The sequence below is a fragment of the Heterocephalus glaber genome, unplaced genomic scaffold, assembly GCF_053883595.1.
Source record: "Heterocephalus glaber isolate CG9 unplaced genomic scaffold, H.glaber_assembly_v1.0 deba00001452, whole genome shotgun sequence".
NCBI lineage: Eukaryota > Metazoa > Chordata > Mammalia > Rodentia > Bathyergidae > Heterocephalus > Heterocephalus glaber.
This window is the reverse complement of record NW_028258302.1, coordinates 21,039,108-21,060,001: the sequence shown is the minus strand read 5'-3', so window position 1 is coordinate 21,060,001 and position 20,894 is coordinate 21,039,108. Positions and strand designations below refer to the sequence as shown.

The following is a 20,894-nucleotide window of genomic DNA, read 5'->3' as shown; positions in this document are numbered from 1 at the left end:
CACCTGGAGAATGGACCAGTAGTAACAGTACCCCACAGGGCCATGCATAATGCAGTGCAGATGAGAAAACTCCCAGGAGGCTCTTAGCTCAAGGCATCCTGGGACTGGTGTTTTCCCATCTCCTATTCAAGGTGCAGGGGCTCCTGACCCAGTCAAAGACCCCCACAGGGATGGGGTGGTGGGCAGAATCCTAGTTCTTTTGGCCTGCTACTCATTAAAAACATGACTTATGGTTTCTCCTATGGCAGTCAAGGATTTAAAAGTGTTTCTTGCTGAAAAATGTGACCCTTCGCTTGGGCCTGCAAATGCCCTATAGAAAACTGAAAGAAGAACAAATCTTGACCTTCGTTTTGTGAAAGTCTGGCTCAAAGCCTGCTAAGCTCTGTGTACAGGCTCCTTAGTCATTAGGGAGTGTCCGTCTAATCAGCTTGTCTCATCTCCTGCTTCAAGATGAAGGATCCCAGGATAAGAGAATTATAGGGCATCAGCTGCACCCAGAAGTGTCCAACCATCATCCTAAACCTTGATCACCTGGAAAAGCAGAGCCCCACACAGCTGAAACCACCAAGGACAGAGACAATCATTTCTTGGGAATGGAACCTCCCATCAAGATCTCTCAAAGCAAGGACCCAAACCAGCCAGTGACACTACCATGGTGGAATATTCGTTTTCCCTCCTGCTCTGCAGGTGCCAGTGCTGTGCCTGGGCCAGGAATGGCACTTACTCCAGGCCACCAGCTGAGCCAAGAGGTCTACAGCTCATCTCAGGCTGGTCCCTGAGGGGAAGAGGACCACCCTGGCTTCCTTTTGCATCAGCCCAGCTCCTGAAAGGGTCTCAGAATCCCACATGGAGATTGGACTTTAGCCCCAATCCAGTGGCCTCCCAAGAAGTATCCAGAGTATTCTTGGCAGAGAGTGGATTGATGTCTCTTTGTTGGAGGAAAGGAGCTGGGAGTGGTATAATTATACCACTTTAGCCCCCTTCCAAGCTGCCCACCTGCATTTCTACCTTGTCCCAAATTCTCAACAATAGGAAGTGCCCTTGAGGAACAGTTAAGAGTTATGTGAAAAAAAAAAAATTCTTTCATGGTTCTGGGCATAGTATAATCCCAGCAGCTGAGGGGCTGAAGCAGGAGGATTGGAAGTTCAGAGTCTTGCCAGGCTACATAGCAAGACCCTGTCTCAAAAACAAAAACCTTTTTGTGGGCAGGCATTAGCACTCTTTATTTTACTAATCACAAACTGAGGATCAGAGGACCACTAGCCCAAGGTCACATAGCTGGAAAGGAGCCCAGCTGAGAGAAACAGTATGGGTTTAATCAGTCCCTACTCATTCATTCAGCTGAATATCCTCTGCCCCCAGCACTCATCTTGATGCTAGGAATATTGTAGTCACCCCTACCTTCCAGGAATTCACATTCTAGGTGAGCAAGGGGTGAGGGAAACAGAAAGCTGTGTGAAGGAGGGAGTAAGAAGCAGCAAAATGTGTAAAGCAGAGAAGGGAGTAAGAACCAGCAAAATGTGTAAAGCAGGGAGAGGGGAGTAGCCCAGTGTCTGGAGGCATTTGCTTCAGGGGTGAGGTGGGGGATTTTCTCAGAGGGAAAATGAGGCTCTGGATGAGAAAAGCATCTTGCCTAGAGCTGGGAAGCATCTCCAAGCAGAGGCCCCGAGACAGCAGGGCTCACACAGGACCTAAAGCTCAAAGAGAATAGAGAGGAGCGCTCAGTCTGTCTTCTGCGACCCACAGTGAGCTTCCTCAAACTGTTTGAAAATCTCTTCTTTAATTTAAAATTTTCAAAAATCAGAGAACTCTAGAGAAAGCACAGGGCTTCCCCAGCTGGAGAGCGGAGTAGCCAGTTCCCAACTCTGAGCCATCCAGGGTGCCCTGGGGTCAGGACGGCTCTGAGCTGACCTCAGGAAGGGGCAAGGATGTCTGGGACCCCAAGTGCAGATGCCCCACCTCCCTCCAGGAAGCACTGAAGCAAGGTGGGTGGCACCAGAGTCCAGCCCACTTGCACAGAAGTGGATGACGGATGACAGGAGCTTCGGCATTCTGCAGAAGAATCCAGCTGGAAAAGCAGTCAGGGGGTTGGACATGTTATGGGCCATCACTCTGCCCAGCTGGGCCCCTGGAAGGAGAACCCTGGACCCAGGAAGCTTGAGGATGACACCCACCAATGGGTGGGCTGGGGCTGAGGGGGACCTCTGAATAGAAGGCTCCAGTTGAGGGCCATTCTTGGCATCCTTGTGACTGTTATGCTTATTTTTTCTGGTTTCCTTCTTTGCTACATTCCACCTCCACCTCATGGTCCCTAGGTGTAGCTAATTTTCTTCAGGAACAAAGGGCTGAGTCAGGAGCTGTCCCAGGAAAGAGTGTAGGAGTTAGGGTGCAACATAACCCTGGAGCCAGAGAGACCTGGGTTCGAATTCCAGCCCTGCCACTTATCAGAGAGTGACTCACTCCTAAAGTTTCAGTTTCTGTATCTGTATGATGCAGGGAACAATAACAGCGTCTCCAGGTTGTGGAGAAGAGTGAGTAGGTGGGCACCATGGGTGTCTGATGTCAGGTGCCCACTGTCTGCCCTCGTCTGCTCCCACTGCAGAGCCTAGCTCAGGCGGAAACAGGAAGTTAGCGCTGCACCTTTCAGTTGGCCATCTTCATCCAGGTGTCTGTGAGAGGTGTGGGTGGAGAGCAGATACCCCCTGGAGTCTCTCCTTCCTTTCTGGCTCTTGTTCAGTTTGAATCATCCAGAATTGGTTCAGAACAAGAACTCAGTGTGGGAGCATCTCCCTGATCCCAACCAAGTCCTGGCTGCCTGAGGCCTCATCTGTCCCCATTGCCTCCTGGCCCACTTCTTTACCTATCTAAAAGCACTCATTACATAACACCCACTGAACACCCACAAAGCGCCAGGCCTGCACCAAGCGACAAGGTGGTCATGCAGGGAAGTGATGCCCTGTTTCTGACCCCAAGTTACCTTCCCGGGGAGTACATTTTAGTCCTCAGCCTGGGCTTACAACTCTATCAACAACCCCAACATGCTGATTCCAACAGCTACCCGCCCTGCAGGGAATTTTACTCTGTACCCTCTAGGAGGTAAATAAATCCCAAGGAATCTAAACCAACCAGGCTACTCCTGTTGTCTTGGGTCACAGCTGCTTTAGGGTGACCAGTCCCAAGGGGGAACTCTGTTGTGCACTGGTTCCCAGACACAGGAATAGACAGTATCTTCACTGGATGCTCATCCTGGCTTGAGGGCTAGAGCCATGGCTGCCATCTTGGAGCCATGACCCTCCTGCCCCTCTGCCCAAAGCTAGGAGAGTGAGGGGAGCCCAGGCAGGGGTGCTGGGTATCCAATCCAGGACTTCACACATGCTAAGCAAATGCTCCACCACTGAGCTACAGCCCCAAACCTTGACTGGAAGCTCTTCGACCAGTACAAAGGGGGTGTGACACAGGAGCAGAGGGAAAAGGCCCTGGGGTAGAATCCTCCTGGCTGGGTCTTTTGCTGATTTGGGGGCCTTGGGAGGTTCTGTCCTCTCTCTGACCCTCAGATCCCTCAAGTATAAAAAAGGGCAATAATGCCCTTGTCAGCTGACACTGAGATCAAGAGAGGCGCTGCACAGAACTGCAGGGAACTCTGAGGGACAAATGGGGCTCCAAGCTCCTGATAAGAGCACACTGTGCCTGGGAATCCAGCTGAAAGAAGAGCTGGATGGGAAGAGGGAACATCGATGAACATTAGTGAACTCATTCTCCCCTTGGGAGTGACTTGAGATCTGGTCACCAAGTTCCAAGGGCCACCATGTGCCAGGCACACTGTCCTCAGAGTTCACTCACACTAACCTTATTGGACCCTTAATTGTCCTGACTTCTGCTTGTTTCCTTCTAATTTTTGTCTGGATTTTGCCCACAAGGAAACTGAAGTTCCTTAGGTAAGGCGCATTTGCTTAGTGGGTGGAAACATTTTTTAAATTTTTAAAATTTTTGTTTCTTAAGTAGTAGTCTTAGGTTGACAGCAAAGTTAGGTGGAAGATACAGAGATTTCCCCACCCCATCTCTACCCATGCACCTGTCCTCACCTTAACTGTCCCCCACTAGAGTGGGACACCAAGTAAGACTCTGCACTCAGAGCCTATGGTTCTGTGTTCTTCCCACATTGCCTTACTGGAGCCAGTGGTCTTGGAGAAAACTCCTCCATCAGTCACTGTACAGTTGTAGGTCACAGGCTAGAGAGTGTGGATGGCCCCAGGTGCCTCAGCCTGGTGGCTGGAAGCACAGCCAATCATGCATGAGTAACAATCAGGGATCTTTATGTGTGAAAAGGTTATTTATGTGAAATGTGTCTCCTGGGAGCAGAGCCTGAGATGAGGATTCTTGTGCAAGTGCATTATTGAAGGAGTGCTGTCTGGGGAAACCTGTACAGGAACCAGGAGAACAGGCCAGGCCAGGGGTGGATGAGCGAAGAAGAGTGTCTGGGGCATCCTAACACCTGGATCCAGGTGGGACTCTGGGACGCTGTACCACCCAGACAGCCCTGCACACAGGCAAGGCAGATGGGATCTTATCCCCCCACAGTGCTGTACCCTCCTGGTCCTCTGTCACAGATAGCTTCCTGGCAGGTAGGGGTGGGGACTGGGGTGAGGTAGCTCCCAGGAGATAGGGAAGTCTGTCAGAGAGGAGAGGCAGGTTGGAGCACTCAGCAGACAGTTCCGGGCCTTACTGGGAAGGGAGAGCCTGGGTCAGGAGAGCTGGGTGGGATATCAACATCTGCTCCAATCTCCTCCACCCATTATGGGCTCATCTGAGCCACAGCATTAACTGAATACCTAGTATGTGGGATAAGTCAGAGATGGCCTCCAGGAGCTCTAGTCTAGTCACATTTATCACTCACAGCAAAGCTTGGTAAAGGCAGCCCCAGAAAGTGCTAGGGAACCTCGGAGGAGGAAGTGAGCCATCTGACCTGGGAAGGAGGAATCATCCAGGGAGACATCTCAGTCTCCTGGGAAGCAGCCCTTCCCCCCCACCCCCGAGGAGTCTGGGAGAGAGCACCCCAGCACATACCAGGGTCAGGGAAAAACAGGCTCAGCTCTGTGGCTTCTCTGGACACCAAGGTACAACTGAGCCAGAGACAGGCCGAGGCCTCGCCTGCAGGGACCTCAGAGCCTAGTCTGGGAGACGGACACAGCATCAGATGGTGGGATCCAAACACTTTGAGGGTCTTTATCCTGGGCCTGAGGAGGAACTTGGGGTTTTAAAAGAGAGGCACATGGACAGGAGGACCAGGATTGCCCTTTATAGCAGCCACTTGGAGTGCATCTTGGAAAGCCCTGGAGGGAGTGAGACGGGGCCACACAGAGAACCTGCCACACTTCCCCCCAGAACCCCACCGAATGCACAGACACACACTTTGACTCAAGTATCATCCCTGGGGCTGCCTGGCCTCAGCTTTCCCCAAGATCCAGCTGTTTCCCTGGAGGAAACTGCTGCTGCCTGGGCCGGAGTGGGGCTAGAGATTCAGAAGGTCAAAGCAGCAGGTTTGGGCAAGGCTAGACTCCCTTCCGGGGTGCTGTTGGGTTTGAAAGCTGGACTGGTCAGGAGGGATGTTGCAATGCTGTAGGACTTCCATAGCCCAAGATGTCCTGGAACAGGGTAGGGGTCTTGTCTCCTCCTAACCTGGGGCCCTTGGGTTGGACATGCCTGTATTCTAATAAAAAATATTTTTAAAAACAGAAGTTTTGTTAAGCATGGTGGTAAACACCTGTAATCCCAGCAGTAGGGTGGCTGAGGCAGGAGGATCGCTGCAAGTTCTAGGCCAGCCTGGGCTATATAGTGGGGTCAAGGCCAGCCTGAACTACAGAGTGAGACCCTATTTCAAAACTCAATCAATCAATAAAAATAAACAGGAAGTTCTGCGGTTTACATACATTAACTATATTATGCATGGTGTATGCTACCCAGGGCAGCTCCCCTTCATTCTGGGAGGCCGGGAACAATCAGGTTGGCAGCACTGGTGCACGGAGGAGTCGGGCCCTTGCATTTGGGCCACCAGTAGAACCGCAGTTTCTTCTGGTAAGTGTCTAGGCTGTTCTTCAGGCACAAGGCCACCTTCTTGTCACAGGCACACAACTGCCGCTCACACCAGCTCCCCTTGTCAGCTGTGGGTGGAGGAGGGGCAGCTCAGTGCCTGTCTGCCACTGTGGCAGAGCAGAGGCGGGACTAGGGTCTCTGAAGGTGGTGCAGCCCCTGCTCAGCAACTTTGATTCTGACTGCAAGGCCATGGGCATGCATGTGAGTGACCTCCCTGTGTGCCCTGCCTCCTTTACTTGCCACAAGGCTGGTCCCAGAGGGAGAGGTCAGAATAAAATGTACCGGGGGGGAGTGAGGGCAGGGGTTACAGAATAGCAGAATGAAGTCATGAAGTGCACCAGATGGAAGCAGGAGGGTGGCCAGGAGCCACCAGAACTGAGATCTGAAGGGGCTGCGCCTTCCAGGGAAATCTGGGGTGGAGAGAGGAGCAGTCCAGGCTGGGAACAGTGTGTACCAAGACCAGCAGGAGGCTCACCAGCTTCAGCTTCATTATCAGTTAAGTACGGTTCATAGTAGCAGCAGCTCAGAAGGCTTGAGTAAGAAAGCAAGAAGGCAAAGCACTTAGCATACAGTATGTGCTCAATAAATGCCAGATGTTGTTCTTAAGTCCTCAATGAATAGAGTCTAGGGGGACAAGCCCTTTGCCATCTTTCTCCATGCTGGGAACACAGCACACCCAGGGGCCCGACGGCCTGGGTATCAGCGCAGAGCCTGTCATTTATAGCTGTATGGCCTGGGAAAACACTTCCCCACTCCAGTTTGGGGTTTCTTGTCTGTAAGAATGGAGAGGATCAAAGTCTCGGCTTCCTTGCTGAGGTGTTATGTGGATCAGTCATGGCGAAAAGAGTTACAGTAAAATGGGCAGCCTGTCCAACCTGCTGGTCTCATTTTAGTCCCTGAGTAACTAGGGAGTAGATTAGAGATTGGAATACTGAGGTTCAGAGAGGTTAAGTTAATGGGCTCTTGGTCACGTGAGCTGGTCAGTACTGGGCTTCACCTCCAGGTGCCAAAAGGGTCAAACTGCCCCTTGGACCTCTCCACACCCCAGCGTCCACTCCTGCCCCTCCTCCGCACCCCTGCTGCTGTCACCGGACACAGGACAAGAACAGAGAGCTTGAGTCACAGATGCATTGTCACTCAGCCTATAAAGGCAGTGAGGGCCAGAACTCCCTTCCTGGACCTCCAGCTCCAGCGCTGAGGCCGGGGCACTCACAGCACTGGATGTCGCCCTGGGAAAAGGTGTATTTGTAGCAATCTGTCTGTCTCCTGCATCTGTGGGTCTTCAGGAGGGCATAGCAGCAATCATGTTCCTGGCAGCACCTAGCGGGAGAGAACAGTGGGTGGGGAAGGTGAGGTGCAGCTGCAAGGGTCATTAGCTGGCTTAGATTTCTGGCTACTGCTCCCCTGTGCCCACCCTGGAAGAGGCAAGGCCTTCAGGGCTCTGGTCTTCCTTGGGATCACAAGAGCTGACATTGATCAAGTGCTTCCAATGCACCAGGTACCTGCTTTATCTCCGAATATTCTCCCATGACCTCATGATCACCCCATGGCAGAGGTACTGGGACACAGACTCAGGGAGGTCAAGGAAAATGGCCCCAGGCTCGGCTGGCCTCCTCCCCTGGCATATCTCAAATGAGATGGAAAAAAAGAAGTGAGGCTTTTGAAAACAATGTGTGATGTGAATAAGTGTGTGGGCACTGTATCTAGATTAGCGTGTGGGAGTGCAAGGGGTCAGGCCTTCAGAGACTCTGGGGAAACTTCTAGAAGGTCAGCTCCAAGAGGGTTGGGACTCAGGACTTCCGAGCACATAGCACATGCTCTATGAGAGGAATTCACCAAATGAGTCACTGCTAGAGAAGAAAGGAGAAAGTCCCAGGGTAAGATCGCCACCTGCAGGCCTGGGGAGGGGGTTACCAGTCTGTGGCATCCTTGGGCTGGCCTCTGCCACCAAGGCCACAGTAACAGCCATAGGACCAGTAGTTGAAGAAGGCCACCTTCCCAGTCATTTGCCAGATCATCTTGTTCAGGTTCAGGATCCCTCCTTGGGTTGGAGTCACACCTGCCAAGCAGCAATGAGGAGAGAGCATGAATGTCATAGGAATGCCAGGGGCCACAAGGCGGGCACCTCTGCTGTGCCTGGACCAAATGAGTGACCTTGAATGATAACGGTAATAAAATAATGACAACTACTTTTGCTGCTGCATAGTGGGACTGGAGGTACAGCTCAATGGTAGAGCACAAGCTTAGCAGGCACCAGGCCCTGTGTTCCATCCCCAGAACCAGAGCAATAAAAATAAAATATAAATACAATGACTTGTTGAGTGCTTACTATATATTTCTTTGTGCATTGATTTATTGACTCCATCCCAGAAGATAAATATTATTTTTTAACATTAATAAACTTTTTGTTTTGCAATAGTTGTGATATAAAATGGCAAAGATGGTACCAAGGCTCCCATATTCCCCTCATCCAGTTTCTTCTAATGTTATAATCTTATTTAATTATGGTGCATTGGTTAAAATTAATATTGGTATAATGAATATCTTTAAGGGGAGGAGGATACCATTTAATCCCCCACCTTTGGTTCAAAGAATAGGATTCAGGTGTGTTCTGCCACAGAGCTACATCCCTCCCAGCACTATTTGTTTATTTATTTTTATTTTGAGGGAGAGTCTCCCTAAGTTGCCCAGGTTGGCCTTGAACATGAGATCTTCTTGCGTCGGCCTCCCTAGAGGCTGAGATTCCAGGCATGCGCCACCATGCCCAGCTTTTAATCCCTATTTTAACTTGCTCAAGGTCATGGTGAGTAGTAAATGGAGCCAGAATTGGACCCAAGGCAGTCTGGATCTATTCTGTGTCTGAGCATTGACTTCCTACTCACAACAGGAAAAAGAACCCTGACTCACTCTTCTTCCCGCATCCCTCCCTGCAGCCCCTGGAGAAATCTGAGCATTAAGAGCATGTGCGGCTCTCCTGGGAAGCAGTGTGATCTAGAAATCAATGATTTTCATTTCAGGCATAATAGCTGCTGGCAAAAATCAATCATAAGGGGAATCTATTTTATTGAGGCAGAGGGATACATTATGCTGAGTTAGGAAAAATAAAATACATTAAGTCAATGAATTCAGGGATAAGGTGGGAGAAACAGACAAGAGGATGGAAGTGTATGTGTGTGCCACTCTGGCAGATCCTTCAGGAACACAGCCAATGCATGCCCAGATGCAGCTGAGTCACAGGGAGATGGGATGGGGCAGCCCCATTTGGGTGACCATGGTTTATAGTCCTCCCCATTCACCCCTGGGTAAATGAGATTATAGTGAAACTCCCCAGGCACACAGAGTAAGCAGTGAAGAGGGAGTGAGCCCCACATGGAGGAGGTTAAGATAGGAAGGGGGCTGGGAGGGTCTCATGCTGTGGACAAAAGGTGAGATTACAAGCAGGTGGCCTTGGGCTGCAACTGGACGTGACTGGCCTGTTGTGTCCTTGGTGTGTGGGCATCCATACTGCCAGTCCTGTCTGACACCTTGGCTCTAGCTGAATGGAACACTGAAGAGAAATCTGGTAGATGCTCTAACTGTGCTGATGAATGGAATCATCCGGGATTCCCAGCTGGAGTTCCTGGATTCCTAGATTGCATGATAAGGAATCTCAAGGCAAAGAGAGTTAGAAGCCACCTTGCGGACCAACCAAAGACCTGAATTCAGAATCTTGCTTTCTCAGTGTTCCTCTGCTCATTTTTCTTTTATTTGCCCAAACCAGCCCTTCTAATTTGGACTCACAGATTCACTAACCTCTTCCCCTACAGGAATGGCCCAGCTCCCCCTTTGCAGACAAGCAATCCTGTTCAGCTTTGATTCTGAACGCTTGGCAGGGGTGGAGGGGTCCTTATTTCTCATAATTTTCTGATGAGGACAACTCAGCCTGGGAAATGGAGCTTATGGGGGCTTTGGAGACCTGGCTCGCTCTGTTAGCAATTCCTGTCTTGGTAGCCTGGGGCAGAATGGCAGCAGGCAGTATCTCTACTATCTTTGTGCTCGTGCCATGTGTTACACTATTAATTGTTTACTCCCACTTACACTTGCTCAACACTTGGTATCTATTCTCTCATTAAGTCCCTCTGACATCCCCATGGAGAGGATATGAAAAGGTGGAGTGGCTTGGCCGAGGTCATGCTGCCAGGAAATGGGTTCATTTATAAATTTTATCTCTAAACTGTATTGGTTCTTCTCCCTCCACCCCGAAATGGGGATTGAATCCAAGGGTGCTCTACCACTGAGCTACATCCCTAACCCTTTTTATTTTTTATTCTAAGACAGGGTCTCCTAAGTTTCTTAGGCCATACATGAACTTCAGATCCTTCTACCTCAACCTCCCAAGTGCTAGGATTACAGGCATATGCTACCATGCCCAGCTACTCTACTGGATCTCTATGTCAGAAATGAATTTATTATTTATTTGGAAACTTCTTAATGGTTTTCACTTTAACTTTGGAGGAGTTTGAACAATTTGGGAGTTCCACAACACATAAAATCACTTTTTAAAAATATAAGACCATTCTAAGTGGGGGGGGGGTATGGGAAAGGACAGAAGGGAAAAGAAAAAATATGAGAAAAGGAAAAAATGAAAACAAAGTCTTTGTAAATAGGGGAGGGCAGGGGAATAGAAAAAAATAAGAATCAAGATACATCATGTAAAGGTACAAGATCCCAGTGATGAATGTAACCGTATTGTATACCTAAAATGTACCAATAAACTTAATGGAAAAAAGTAAAAAAAACAAAAATACAAGACCTTTTAAAAGATGCAACAAGAAGAAGAAGGCCAATTTGCTAGCAGCCACATTTCTACATTTGATCTGCTAAATACTGAATAGAAACTGCCCCCAAGCTCCTCTTCCTGCCACAGTTTAAGGGAACCCTATTCCCAGGTTCAGTGATAATGAACTTCAAAGGACTCTAAAGATTGCCATTAATCCCATCAAAAGTGGGGACACGGAGATTCCATTTCTGTAGCGCCATCGCCCCAGGTTTGGCACACCACACAGGCTGGCTGCCCACATCTCACTGGGCTGAAGCTGCTTTCCCAGGGACTGGTAGCCGTGGATGGCTCCTTACAGTGTGGAAGGGTAGGAGACTGGGGCATTGCGGGTCTAGGGAGGAGAGCAGTGATGGTGAACCTTTTAGATCTTTCAGTGATAACAGTCTGCTGCAGCATGTGTGCCATAGGTTCACCACCACTGGTATCGGGCTTGCTCTCATTCCTCCTTCCTTGCCAGCCATGCATCCTGTCCCCACTCACCAGTCATCATCAGCAGTCCACACAGCAGGACAAGTTCCATGATGCCAGCAGGAGCAATGCAGGGAGCCCTGGAGGTCCCCTTCCACCTCGGCAGCCCCTTATGTGAAACATGCCCCCCCCAGCCTAGCGCCCGCCCCCCGCCTCCCGCCCCCTGCCCCCCCAGCTCCAGCAGAAGTGACTAATGAGGCTTCTACTTCCTCTTTTCTGGGGGTGGGAAATACCTGAGTTTTTTTCCTTGTTGATAAAAGAAACACATATCCAGTGTAGAAGATTTGGAAAACATAAACAAGAAATTTAGAGTCACTTGTAACTCTGCTAAACAGCATTAACATCTTGATGTATGTCCTGGTCTTATTGTCTATCCACCCATCTACCTACTCTCTGTAGTGTGCACACATACATGTAGACTATCTTCCATTTACTGATAAAATCTGAACCTATTTCTATTCTTCTGCAGTAACATTTTCAAAGGCAGCCTCGCATTCCACTATATAGCTATACTGTTTAATGAATCCCTTATTGATGGACACATATGTCGTTTCCTGTTTTTACCATCCTAGTGCAGTGGAAGAAGAGATATCTCACTTCACATGCAGAACAGTCTCCTCACTCGTACTTGCTGAGCAAAGGCACACACACAGTTTGAAGGGAAGGGATGTGTGTTGACACTGAGCCTGTGGAAGGTCTGCCCCAGATGATGTGTGAGAGTCCTACTGAGACAAATGATGAGGGCCCAGCCCAACAAGGGTAGAGGTGCAGCTGTCAGGATGCACTCGAGACATTGCATTGCACACAGACATCAGCCTCAAGGGCTCCCTGGTGACCTTGTTCACAGACAGCAGAAGGCGGTACTTTGATGTTTGTCAGAGGCTCTTCAAGGACACAATTTCCAGGCTGACCTCACTGCTTCTGACTAATCAGCTCACACCCAAAACTGTTACTGCTGGGAGGTTTATTGTGTTTGATTTTCTTTCTCTATCTCTCTTCCCTTTCTCTTTAAAATCCTTTTGCCTTTGTTCCTCGACTCAGTCAACCAACTGACCACCTCATATTCAAGAAGACAATCTATACAAAATAATTGATCAGGAGGTAAAGTAGATATCTTTGGAATGTTCTTTTTCTTAAAAAAAAAAACTCTTTATGGAGCTATGTGGGTATGCCATAAGCTATATACATTTAATGTATACAACTCAATGAATTTGAGAATAAATGTAAACCTGTAAATCCATCACCACTATCAGGCCATACAATGTCCATTGCCTCAGAAGTTTCCTCCCATCTGATATTTTCTTTGTTACATTTCCCTCAGTATACCCAAAAGTCATCCTCACATACTGGTCTAAACAGTGTTTTACCCTAAAAACCATCTTGTTTGTTTGTTTGTTTGTTTTGAGACAGGGTTTATGTAGTCCAGGTTGGCCTCAAATGTGCAGTCCTCCTGCTTCAGCTCCACCAAGTGCTGGGATTACAGACATTCGCCACCATACCCAGCTAAAACTCGTCTTCTAGATCTGGGATCTTGATGCATCATGTGGCTGCCTCCTACTACTCTGTATGCCTCGGGTGACAGCATAAATAGGCAAAACCACAAGCTTTTTGTTGATTCCAGAAACTTCTTCCTAGTGAAAGAGAAGGATGTTTTGATGCTGCAACGAGGCCCTAAAAACTCTAACTACACAGTTTCCCAGGCGCTTCTAGCAGCTCCAGGGCACATCTAGCAGAATGAGTTTGGAATCAGAGACACCTGGTTCAAATTCGGGCACATTTTTTTACCAGCTGTGGGACCCTGGGAAAATCACTTCACCTCCACAAGTCTTGGTTTCCTGTGTAAAATGAGGCCATCCCCTCCCCACCCCTGCCTGATTCTCTGCTGGGAGGTTTGGAGATAATACACACAAAGCCTGCTCACCTAGCCTCCTTCAGGGACATACGCTGTTACAACAACACGATGGCTCACTATGGTGTTACATGGAGGTTACAAGGACAGAGGAGGTGGGATGCAAACCCAGACAGCCTGGAGTGGGAACCTGATCCTCCCAATGTCCCAGTTGTCAACCTGGAACAAATGGCTTAGTTGTTCCTCTGCTTCTTGTTCATGTGTCAGACAGGAGTGAGCATGGTGGGACTTTAAGGATCATGATGAGGGTCAGGGGAGCAGATGTGTGCTTTGCTTTGGAAATGGATGAGTGTGTCCTCCAAGGACTCACGCACTGGGAGCCTGGTCCTCCGTGTGGAGTTCTAAGAAACAGACTCCTTCCGGCCCCTGTGGCTTCCTCTCTCACTACGCAGTCTCTCCCTCTCATACGTGCCATGATGCTATTGCCACGGTGGGACCAGCTGAGGGGACCTCATGAGAGGCAGAATCCATGGGGCCACCCAATCTGGGGCGTCCAGCCTCTAAAACCTCTTTTCTTTAAAAAGTATCCAATCTTAGGTATTTTATTATAGTAGCAGAAAACGGACTAATGCAACACATAATAGGGCTTGGTCCACAGCTATAGATCAATACGTGGGAGCTAGGGTTACTCCTCCCATCAGCAGCATCCTGGTTGCCCTCACCATTGCTGCTCATAGTAAACAGAATAAATAGTTAACCTTTGCTTCTGCATTGTCTAATCTGCTGCTGATCCTCTCCACTGTATATTTCACATCTGCGTTTTTCTTCTCTCCACAAATTTAATCTGTGTCTTTTTAAATATTTTCTATCCTTCTCAACATGCTCAAGCTTTCCTTTAACTTCTTAAACGTGCAGGTATGTCTTTCCATATTTTTATCTACTAATTCTATCATTTGGCCATACCTGGATCTTTTTCTATTATTTGATGGTTTTAGAACAGATTTTCAGAAGTGAAGTTGCTGGGTCAGAAGGCACAAGGGTTTTAAGCCTTTTCCATTCTGCAGAAGTCAGTGTGGATTTAGAAGGTTGCCCACCCTCAACCCTTCACACACCCCAGACATTTGCTCTGGCTGCAGCATTCAAGTGCCTTTAAGCCAGAGCATGTCAGTGTGGATTTAGAAGGTTGCCCACCCTCAACCCTTCACACACCCCAGACATTTGCTCTGGCTGCAGCATTCAAGTGCCTTTAAGCCAGAGCGTGTCAGTGTGGATTTAGAAGGTTGCCCACCCTCAACCCTTCACACACCCCAGACATTTGCTCTGGCTGCAGCATTCAAGTGCCTTTAAGCCAGAGCATGTCAGTGTGGATTTAGAAGGTTGCCCACCCTCAACCCTTCACACACCCCAGACATTTGCTCTGGCTGCAGCATTCAAGTGCCTTTAAGCCGGAGCATTTCTTGAGATTTGTCAGAAGTCTGTACTTTCACTTCCCTTCTCACTGCTGGAAAAACCCTTGTTGGTACTGTTCAGCCTCAATACAGCACACTTTCCAGGTGGAGGGGTGGAAGGGAGCAGGAGGGAACTTGGATGCTGGATTGAAAATTCTATTAATAATAGTTACCATTGTCTGGACCTTCCCCTGTGCCAGGCACTGAGTGTTATCTCATTTAATTATCACAATCATACCAGCAAGGAGAGACTGCTATCCTTATTTTACACATGGGTAAACACAGAGGCTCAGAGAGGTTATAAACTTGTGCAGGGTCCCACAGCACGTACCTAGCAGAATTGAGGTTAGCACCTTTACTAGGTGTGAGGCAAAGGTTTTACATGCTTCGAACATGTGTGAAGTAAGTGGGCACCGGCCCGATTCCCACATCACAGATGAGTCACTGTGTGCAGGAGCTCCACCGTACCTGCTTCCCATCCTTCCAGCCTAGCCAGAGGTGGAAACAAAGAACCCGGACACCTGCTGCTCAACCCACTGCAGAAGGGAAGATGACTCTCACAAGCTTAAGGACGTGAAAGAGGATGACTGTAAGAAAGACTCCATCTTGATGATGTTCCAAACTAGTCCAGCAAATTTTTGCTTGCACAAGTGGTTACCCATGGGTGTGCATGCTGATTGCAAGGCATCACTGGAGGACCTCAGGAGGTACAGCTGATGTAATGTCTCATGGTTACACAGACGTGTTTGTGCTGTCCAAATGCATCCAGCTGTTTGCTATGGTTTGTGCATTTCCCCGTATATGTTATATCTCAACACATCAGAATGATAACAGTGATGATGATATTAAAATGATGGGTTCAAACCTCAGCCAGAAGCACTTCAGAGAGCCATCTAGATGATGGGACTGACTAGATTATGAACTGAGGTCATATAGTAGAAATAAAGTGGCTGCTCTGATTCCACACAACTCTAGCTTTGAACTCCAGCTTAGGAACGGTGTCACCTTTGATCATACTGCTTCATCTCTCAGAGGGTTGAGTTTCCCATCTGAAAAATGGACCCATGGGACTCTGCAGGCTTGTGGTCATGATTACAGGTAGAATGGTTGGTACGTAGTAGGTGGTCAGTGAATGCATGACACCTGGTGACTCCTCCTTGCAGACAGAAAGCCTAGGGTGCTGACTGGTAGAAGGAGCTGGGCAAGCTGACCTCTCTCTGCAGCCCAAGCCCAGAGATTCTTATTTTTAAGCCAGTTGGCCACTGGCTTGGGGAATTTCCACTACGGCCTCTCAGTTCATTCAGGGTGATCCAAGAATGGTCTTGAACTCCCCATGACCAGGACCTTCCAGGTATGATTGTTGCTAGACAGTTCTTGCTTGTTTTCAGGCCTGGCCCAGTCCCCTGTTGCCTTTCCAAGGCTGTATCTAAGGCTTGAGAGGCAGCCAAGCCTGGCAGAAGCAGGAGATCCAGGGGCAGACTGACCTCCAATCTATCTTGATTCCCCTCTGTGAAATGGGGTAGAGGAAAATGATTAATATACAGCTAGTGGGATTGTTATAAGAATTCCAAGTCACGGGGAATGCACAGTGCTGGGCAATGTGCCTTGTGCAGAGTAAGCTCCTGGGGATGATGGCTGGTGGTATTACTACTGTCAGTTTATGGGACCCAGCACACTTCCAGGAAATCCCATGGAAGGATTACAAAGTCTATGCCATTCTATAGAAGGGAATTGAGCATCCCCAGATTTTTAGTATCCAAGGTGGATGTCTTAGAACACCTCCTCCTCAGACACTAAGAGATGATTATGTTTGAAATGTATAATTTTGATGAATTTTTGACATTTCTATATACATCAGTGAACTGGTCATCACCATAATGATAAAGAATGTATCCACTGCCTCTAAATGTACCCCTGCTTCCAAATTGGCTCCCGGAAAACTGCTATCATGATAGGTCAATTAGCATTTCCTAGAATTTTATGTATAAAATAACACAAAATGTACATGTTTTGCCTAGTTTCACTCTGCATAATTATTTTGAGACTCATCCACTCACAGAACTCTTCATCTTACAAAACTGAAACTCTGTATCCAGTAAACATAAGTTCTTATGCCCCTTTCTGAGCCCCTGAAAACCACAATTCTATTTTTTGTTCCTATGAATTTGATTACTCTAGGTACTTCGTGTAAGTGGGATCACAAAGTATTTGTCTCTTTATGATTGACTTGTTTCACTTATTTTGTCATAAACACAATGTCCTTAAGGTCCTTACAGGTTACATCTTGAAAATTCTTTCCTTTTAATGAAAGGTTGAATAGTATGATCCATGTAAGACAGTTTTACTGAGTTAATGCATATGTCAAACCACTCATTCAAGCGTATAATTCAGTTTCTGTATATTCACTGTATGAAACCACCACTCTGATCTAATTTTAGAACATCGTTGATACCCCCAAAAAGAAACCCAACCAAGCTGATTGCAAGTTCTGTCACCAGAGAGATCCGAAGAGGTCCTTCTAAAGAAGAGAGAGGGACTTCAAGTAGGCTCAGGCAGGTCTTTGATTCCTGTTGCTAAAGACAAGTCAGTGAGAGATTAGGCAAACTTATAACTCAAGAGTTACGAAGTAAGAGAAAAGTGAATTCAGCTTGAGTCTCAGAGGGAACACAGCTCCAATGGGGAGATCAGACTGGCCCGTTAACAAAAGAACCAGGCCAGTTTTTACAAAGGGCCTGAGGTGGGTGAGAGGCTGCTTGATGATCATCTCAGGTCTAGTTTGGTAAGAAGGCTCTGGAGAAATCCTTATTGAAGAAAGGGGCAAGTCTCCACAGAGGGGATTGTTTCTGCTTGAGGCAGTCTCTGTTTTGCAGAAACTCTGCTGGAGACCAAGGTGACAATAGGTTTAGGAGAATGACTGGAGATTCCTGGTCACCAATTGGTAGTTGAATGTCCCTATAAACCTCTTATCTTGTTCTCAGTTTTGAAAAGGGGGAGGGCGGGTGAGATAGATTATGCAAATTTAAGGCTAATCAACCTTGCATGGCCAGGTTTTAGACATTTCCTAAATGATTAACATGCCTATGCACACCTGATCTGACTCCAAATTTTAAGGTAATAAAGGAGAAAGACATGAAATGAAAATCAAGTTTTGTTCTGCTTTTAGTTATCTATGGCGCATCTGAAGGGCCAAGGAAGAGTCACTGTTTTGTGTGTGTGTGTGTGTGTGTGTGTGTTAGTTTTAGCAAAAGCAAAAGCAGCTTTCAAGTCCTTGACTGCTTCATAAGAATAAACAAGTTATGCTTTTAATGACTAGTAGATTGAAGGCCCAGAAGTTTGTCTTCTTACCATATAAGGTAAGTTCTAGGACAGACTAGGCAATTTAGTGAGACCTTATCTCAAAAATTTTTAAAGGGCTGGGGATGAGCCCAGGTGGCCCAGCGGTAGAATGCTTGCCCAGCATGGGTGAGGCACTGGATTAAATCCCTAGTTCAAGAGAGAGGAAGAGAGAGCGCCAACATATTAGCAGTCACTTCCTAAACCACCACCACCACCATTCACTCCCTCCTTTCAGCCCTAGGCAACCAGCAATCTACCTGTCTCTTATAGATTTGCCTATTCCAAAAATTTTATGTAAATGAAATCATATAGTATATGACCTCTGGTGGCTGACTTCTTTCCTTTGACATGTTTCATCCATCTTATAGCATATACTATATTCCTTTTTAACAGTTGAATAATGTCCCATTGTACTGATATTCCACATTTTATATATTCATTTACCAACTGATGAACATTCAGCTTTCCCACTTTTGGGTTATAATGAGTAATTTTGCCATGAAGATTCATGTACAAATTTCTTTGTGGATATATTTTATCATTTCTCTTGGGAGTATGCCCAGGAATGAGATTGCCGACTCACATGGAAACTCCAAAGTACTAACTTCAAGGAACTGCTAGACATTTTTCAAGGCATCTGTGCCATCCTACAATCCCATCAGTAAGAGTAAAGTCTCCAGTTCCTTCACATTCTCACCAACACTCACTCTTTATCTTTTTTATTGGAGTCATTCTAGTGGGTGTGACATGGTATCACACCGTGGTTTTGATTCGTGTTTCCCTAACGACTAATGATGTTCAGCATCATTCCATGTGCTTATTCGTCATTAGTTGGAGAAATGTCAATCCAAATCCTTTGCCATTTTAAAATGGGGTTATCTTTTTACTATTGAGTTGTAAAGTTCTTTATATATTCTGGATACACAGTCCTTATCAGACATGTGATTTTCTTCCTTCCCATGGGTTAACCTTTTTGTTTTCTTGACAGTATATTTGTAACATAAAAGTTTTTAATTTTGATGAAGTTCAAATTATTATTCTTTTAGTCACTTGTGCTTTTGTTACACTATTTAGGAAATCATTGCCTAATCCAGCATCACAAAGATTTACTTCTGTGTTTTCTTCTAAGAGTTTTATAGTTTACCTTTAGGTCACTGGTCAATTTTGAGTTAACTTTTATATCTGCTGTAAGGAAGAATTTCAACTTTATTCTTTTGTAGTGAATATCCAGCTATCTCGGGCATTTTGTTTAAAGATCATTTTTCCTATTCAATTGTCTTAACAACTTTGTTGAACTATGATCCATTCTGCTTAAATTTGGTATATAGGGAGATGTATGGATTGAAATCATTGTTTTTTCACTTTCTTTCCATCCCTTCCACCTTCCCTCCTGTCTTTCCTTCCTCTCTTCCTTCTTCGCTTCCTTCAAAATGACAGCCAATTGTCCTGGCACTATTGTTGAAAAAAAATATTCTTCCTCTAAGGACTTGCTTTTGCATTCTTGTCAAAAATAAAATGTCCACACATTTGTGGTCTAATTCTGGACTATCTGTTCTGTTCCCTTGACCTAATTGTCTCTTTGTGCCAATTCCACACTGTCTTGATTACAGTAACTTTACAATTCTTAAAATCAGATAGTGTAAGTCCCACAACTTTATTTTTCTTTTTAGAGAAATAAACTTGGCTATTCTAGATCTTTTTAATTTTCGTATGAATTTTAGGATCAGCTTACCCATTTCTGCAAGAAAATTCTGTTAGGGTTGTGATTGAGAGGGCTTTAACTCCATAGAGAGAACAAGGGAACTGACCTCTTAAGGACTTTAAATCTCCCAATTTCATGAGCATGGTATATCTCTCAGTTTACTTTGATCTTCCTTGATTTCTCTGAGCACTGTTTTATAGTGTTAAGTGTACAAATATTCCATATTTTTGTCAACTTTATTCCTAAAATATTTTATATTTTTGGATATTATCACACATACATTTTTAAATTTCAATATCCAATTGTTCATTGCTAGTAGGTAGAAGTAAAATTATTACTGTCTTGTATTTTTCTCTTATATCTTGTAACCTTGCTAAAATCATTAGTTCCAGTATCTTTTTAATAGATTCTGTGGAATTTTTTTTTTAGTTAAACAATGACTTTATTGCTTGGGTGCATAGACAAATTTATGCAATCAGGGCAGAGGCTGTGGGTGACTCATGTTCCAGTTTTAGGGGAGGACTCATTTGATCTCATAATATTGAGTCAATCAATAGATTTGATTATCAGAACCAGCCAGAATTTATCATCCTTTTCCTTCTTATTCCCCTCAAGATGCTTATAGACAACTGCCTTCTTAGCTGAATGATGATGATCCTCAGGAAGGTCAGGAGCAAGCCCTTTGGACTTAATGCATTCTCAAGCTTACATCACCCATCCCCAAACACTTGTGCAATACCATATGAATTCCTCAGGAGCACACTGATTTGTGAAGGAGTCAGGCCTTTATTGGCAAGTTTATAAATTTTCTATCTCCTGTCATCAGATGTCAATTTCAGCCAGGTGGGGACACTGATGTGATAGGGCAGAGCCATCTGGGACAGGCCCTTCCCAGGAATGTACCAACTCATGACGGTGTTGGTCAGAGAGCAGAAAGAGCCTACATGATTTTTTACATGGACTACTATGCCATCGATAGAGATGTCAATAGAGATGTGTCAATAGAGATGCTCTTACTTCTTCCTTTCTGATTTGAATGTCCTTTTTTTCATGCCTTATTTCTTTTCTTACCTATTGCACTAACTAAAGCCATTAGTAAAAATGTTGGATAGAAGTAGAGGGGGTACATATCTTTGTCTTTTCCTAATCTTGGGGAGAAAGCTTTCAGTTTTTTACCATCAA

The 20,894-nt window shown here is 46.3% G+C and overlaps 1 protein-coding gene and 1 pseudogene across 1 annotated transcript; both read right to left on the bottom strand.

The window, feature by feature from the left end:
- Nucleotides 1-5,918: 5,918 nt before the first annotated feature.
- On the bottom strand, nt 5,919-11,480 carry Pla2g2d (phospholipase A2 group IID). The gene is made up of 4 exons (XM_021262957.2): nt 11,390-11,480; nt 8,005-8,149; nt 7,304-7,410; nt 5,919-6,158 (listed from the first exon to the last, which is right to left on the bottom strand). Exons 1-4 carry the CDS (start codon nt 11,427-11,429, stop codon nt 5,974-5,976), a joined length of 477 nt encoding a protein of 158 aa, XP_021118616.1. The 5' UTR covers nt 11,430-11,480; the 3' UTR covers nt 5,919-5,973.
- An 8,699-nt stretch (nt 11,481-20,179) lies between these two features.
- Nucleotides 20,180-20,623, bottom strand: LOC110350462 (small ribosomal subunit protein uS15 pseudogene; annotated as a pseudogene).
- Nucleotides 20,624-20,894: the final 271 nt, after the last annotated feature.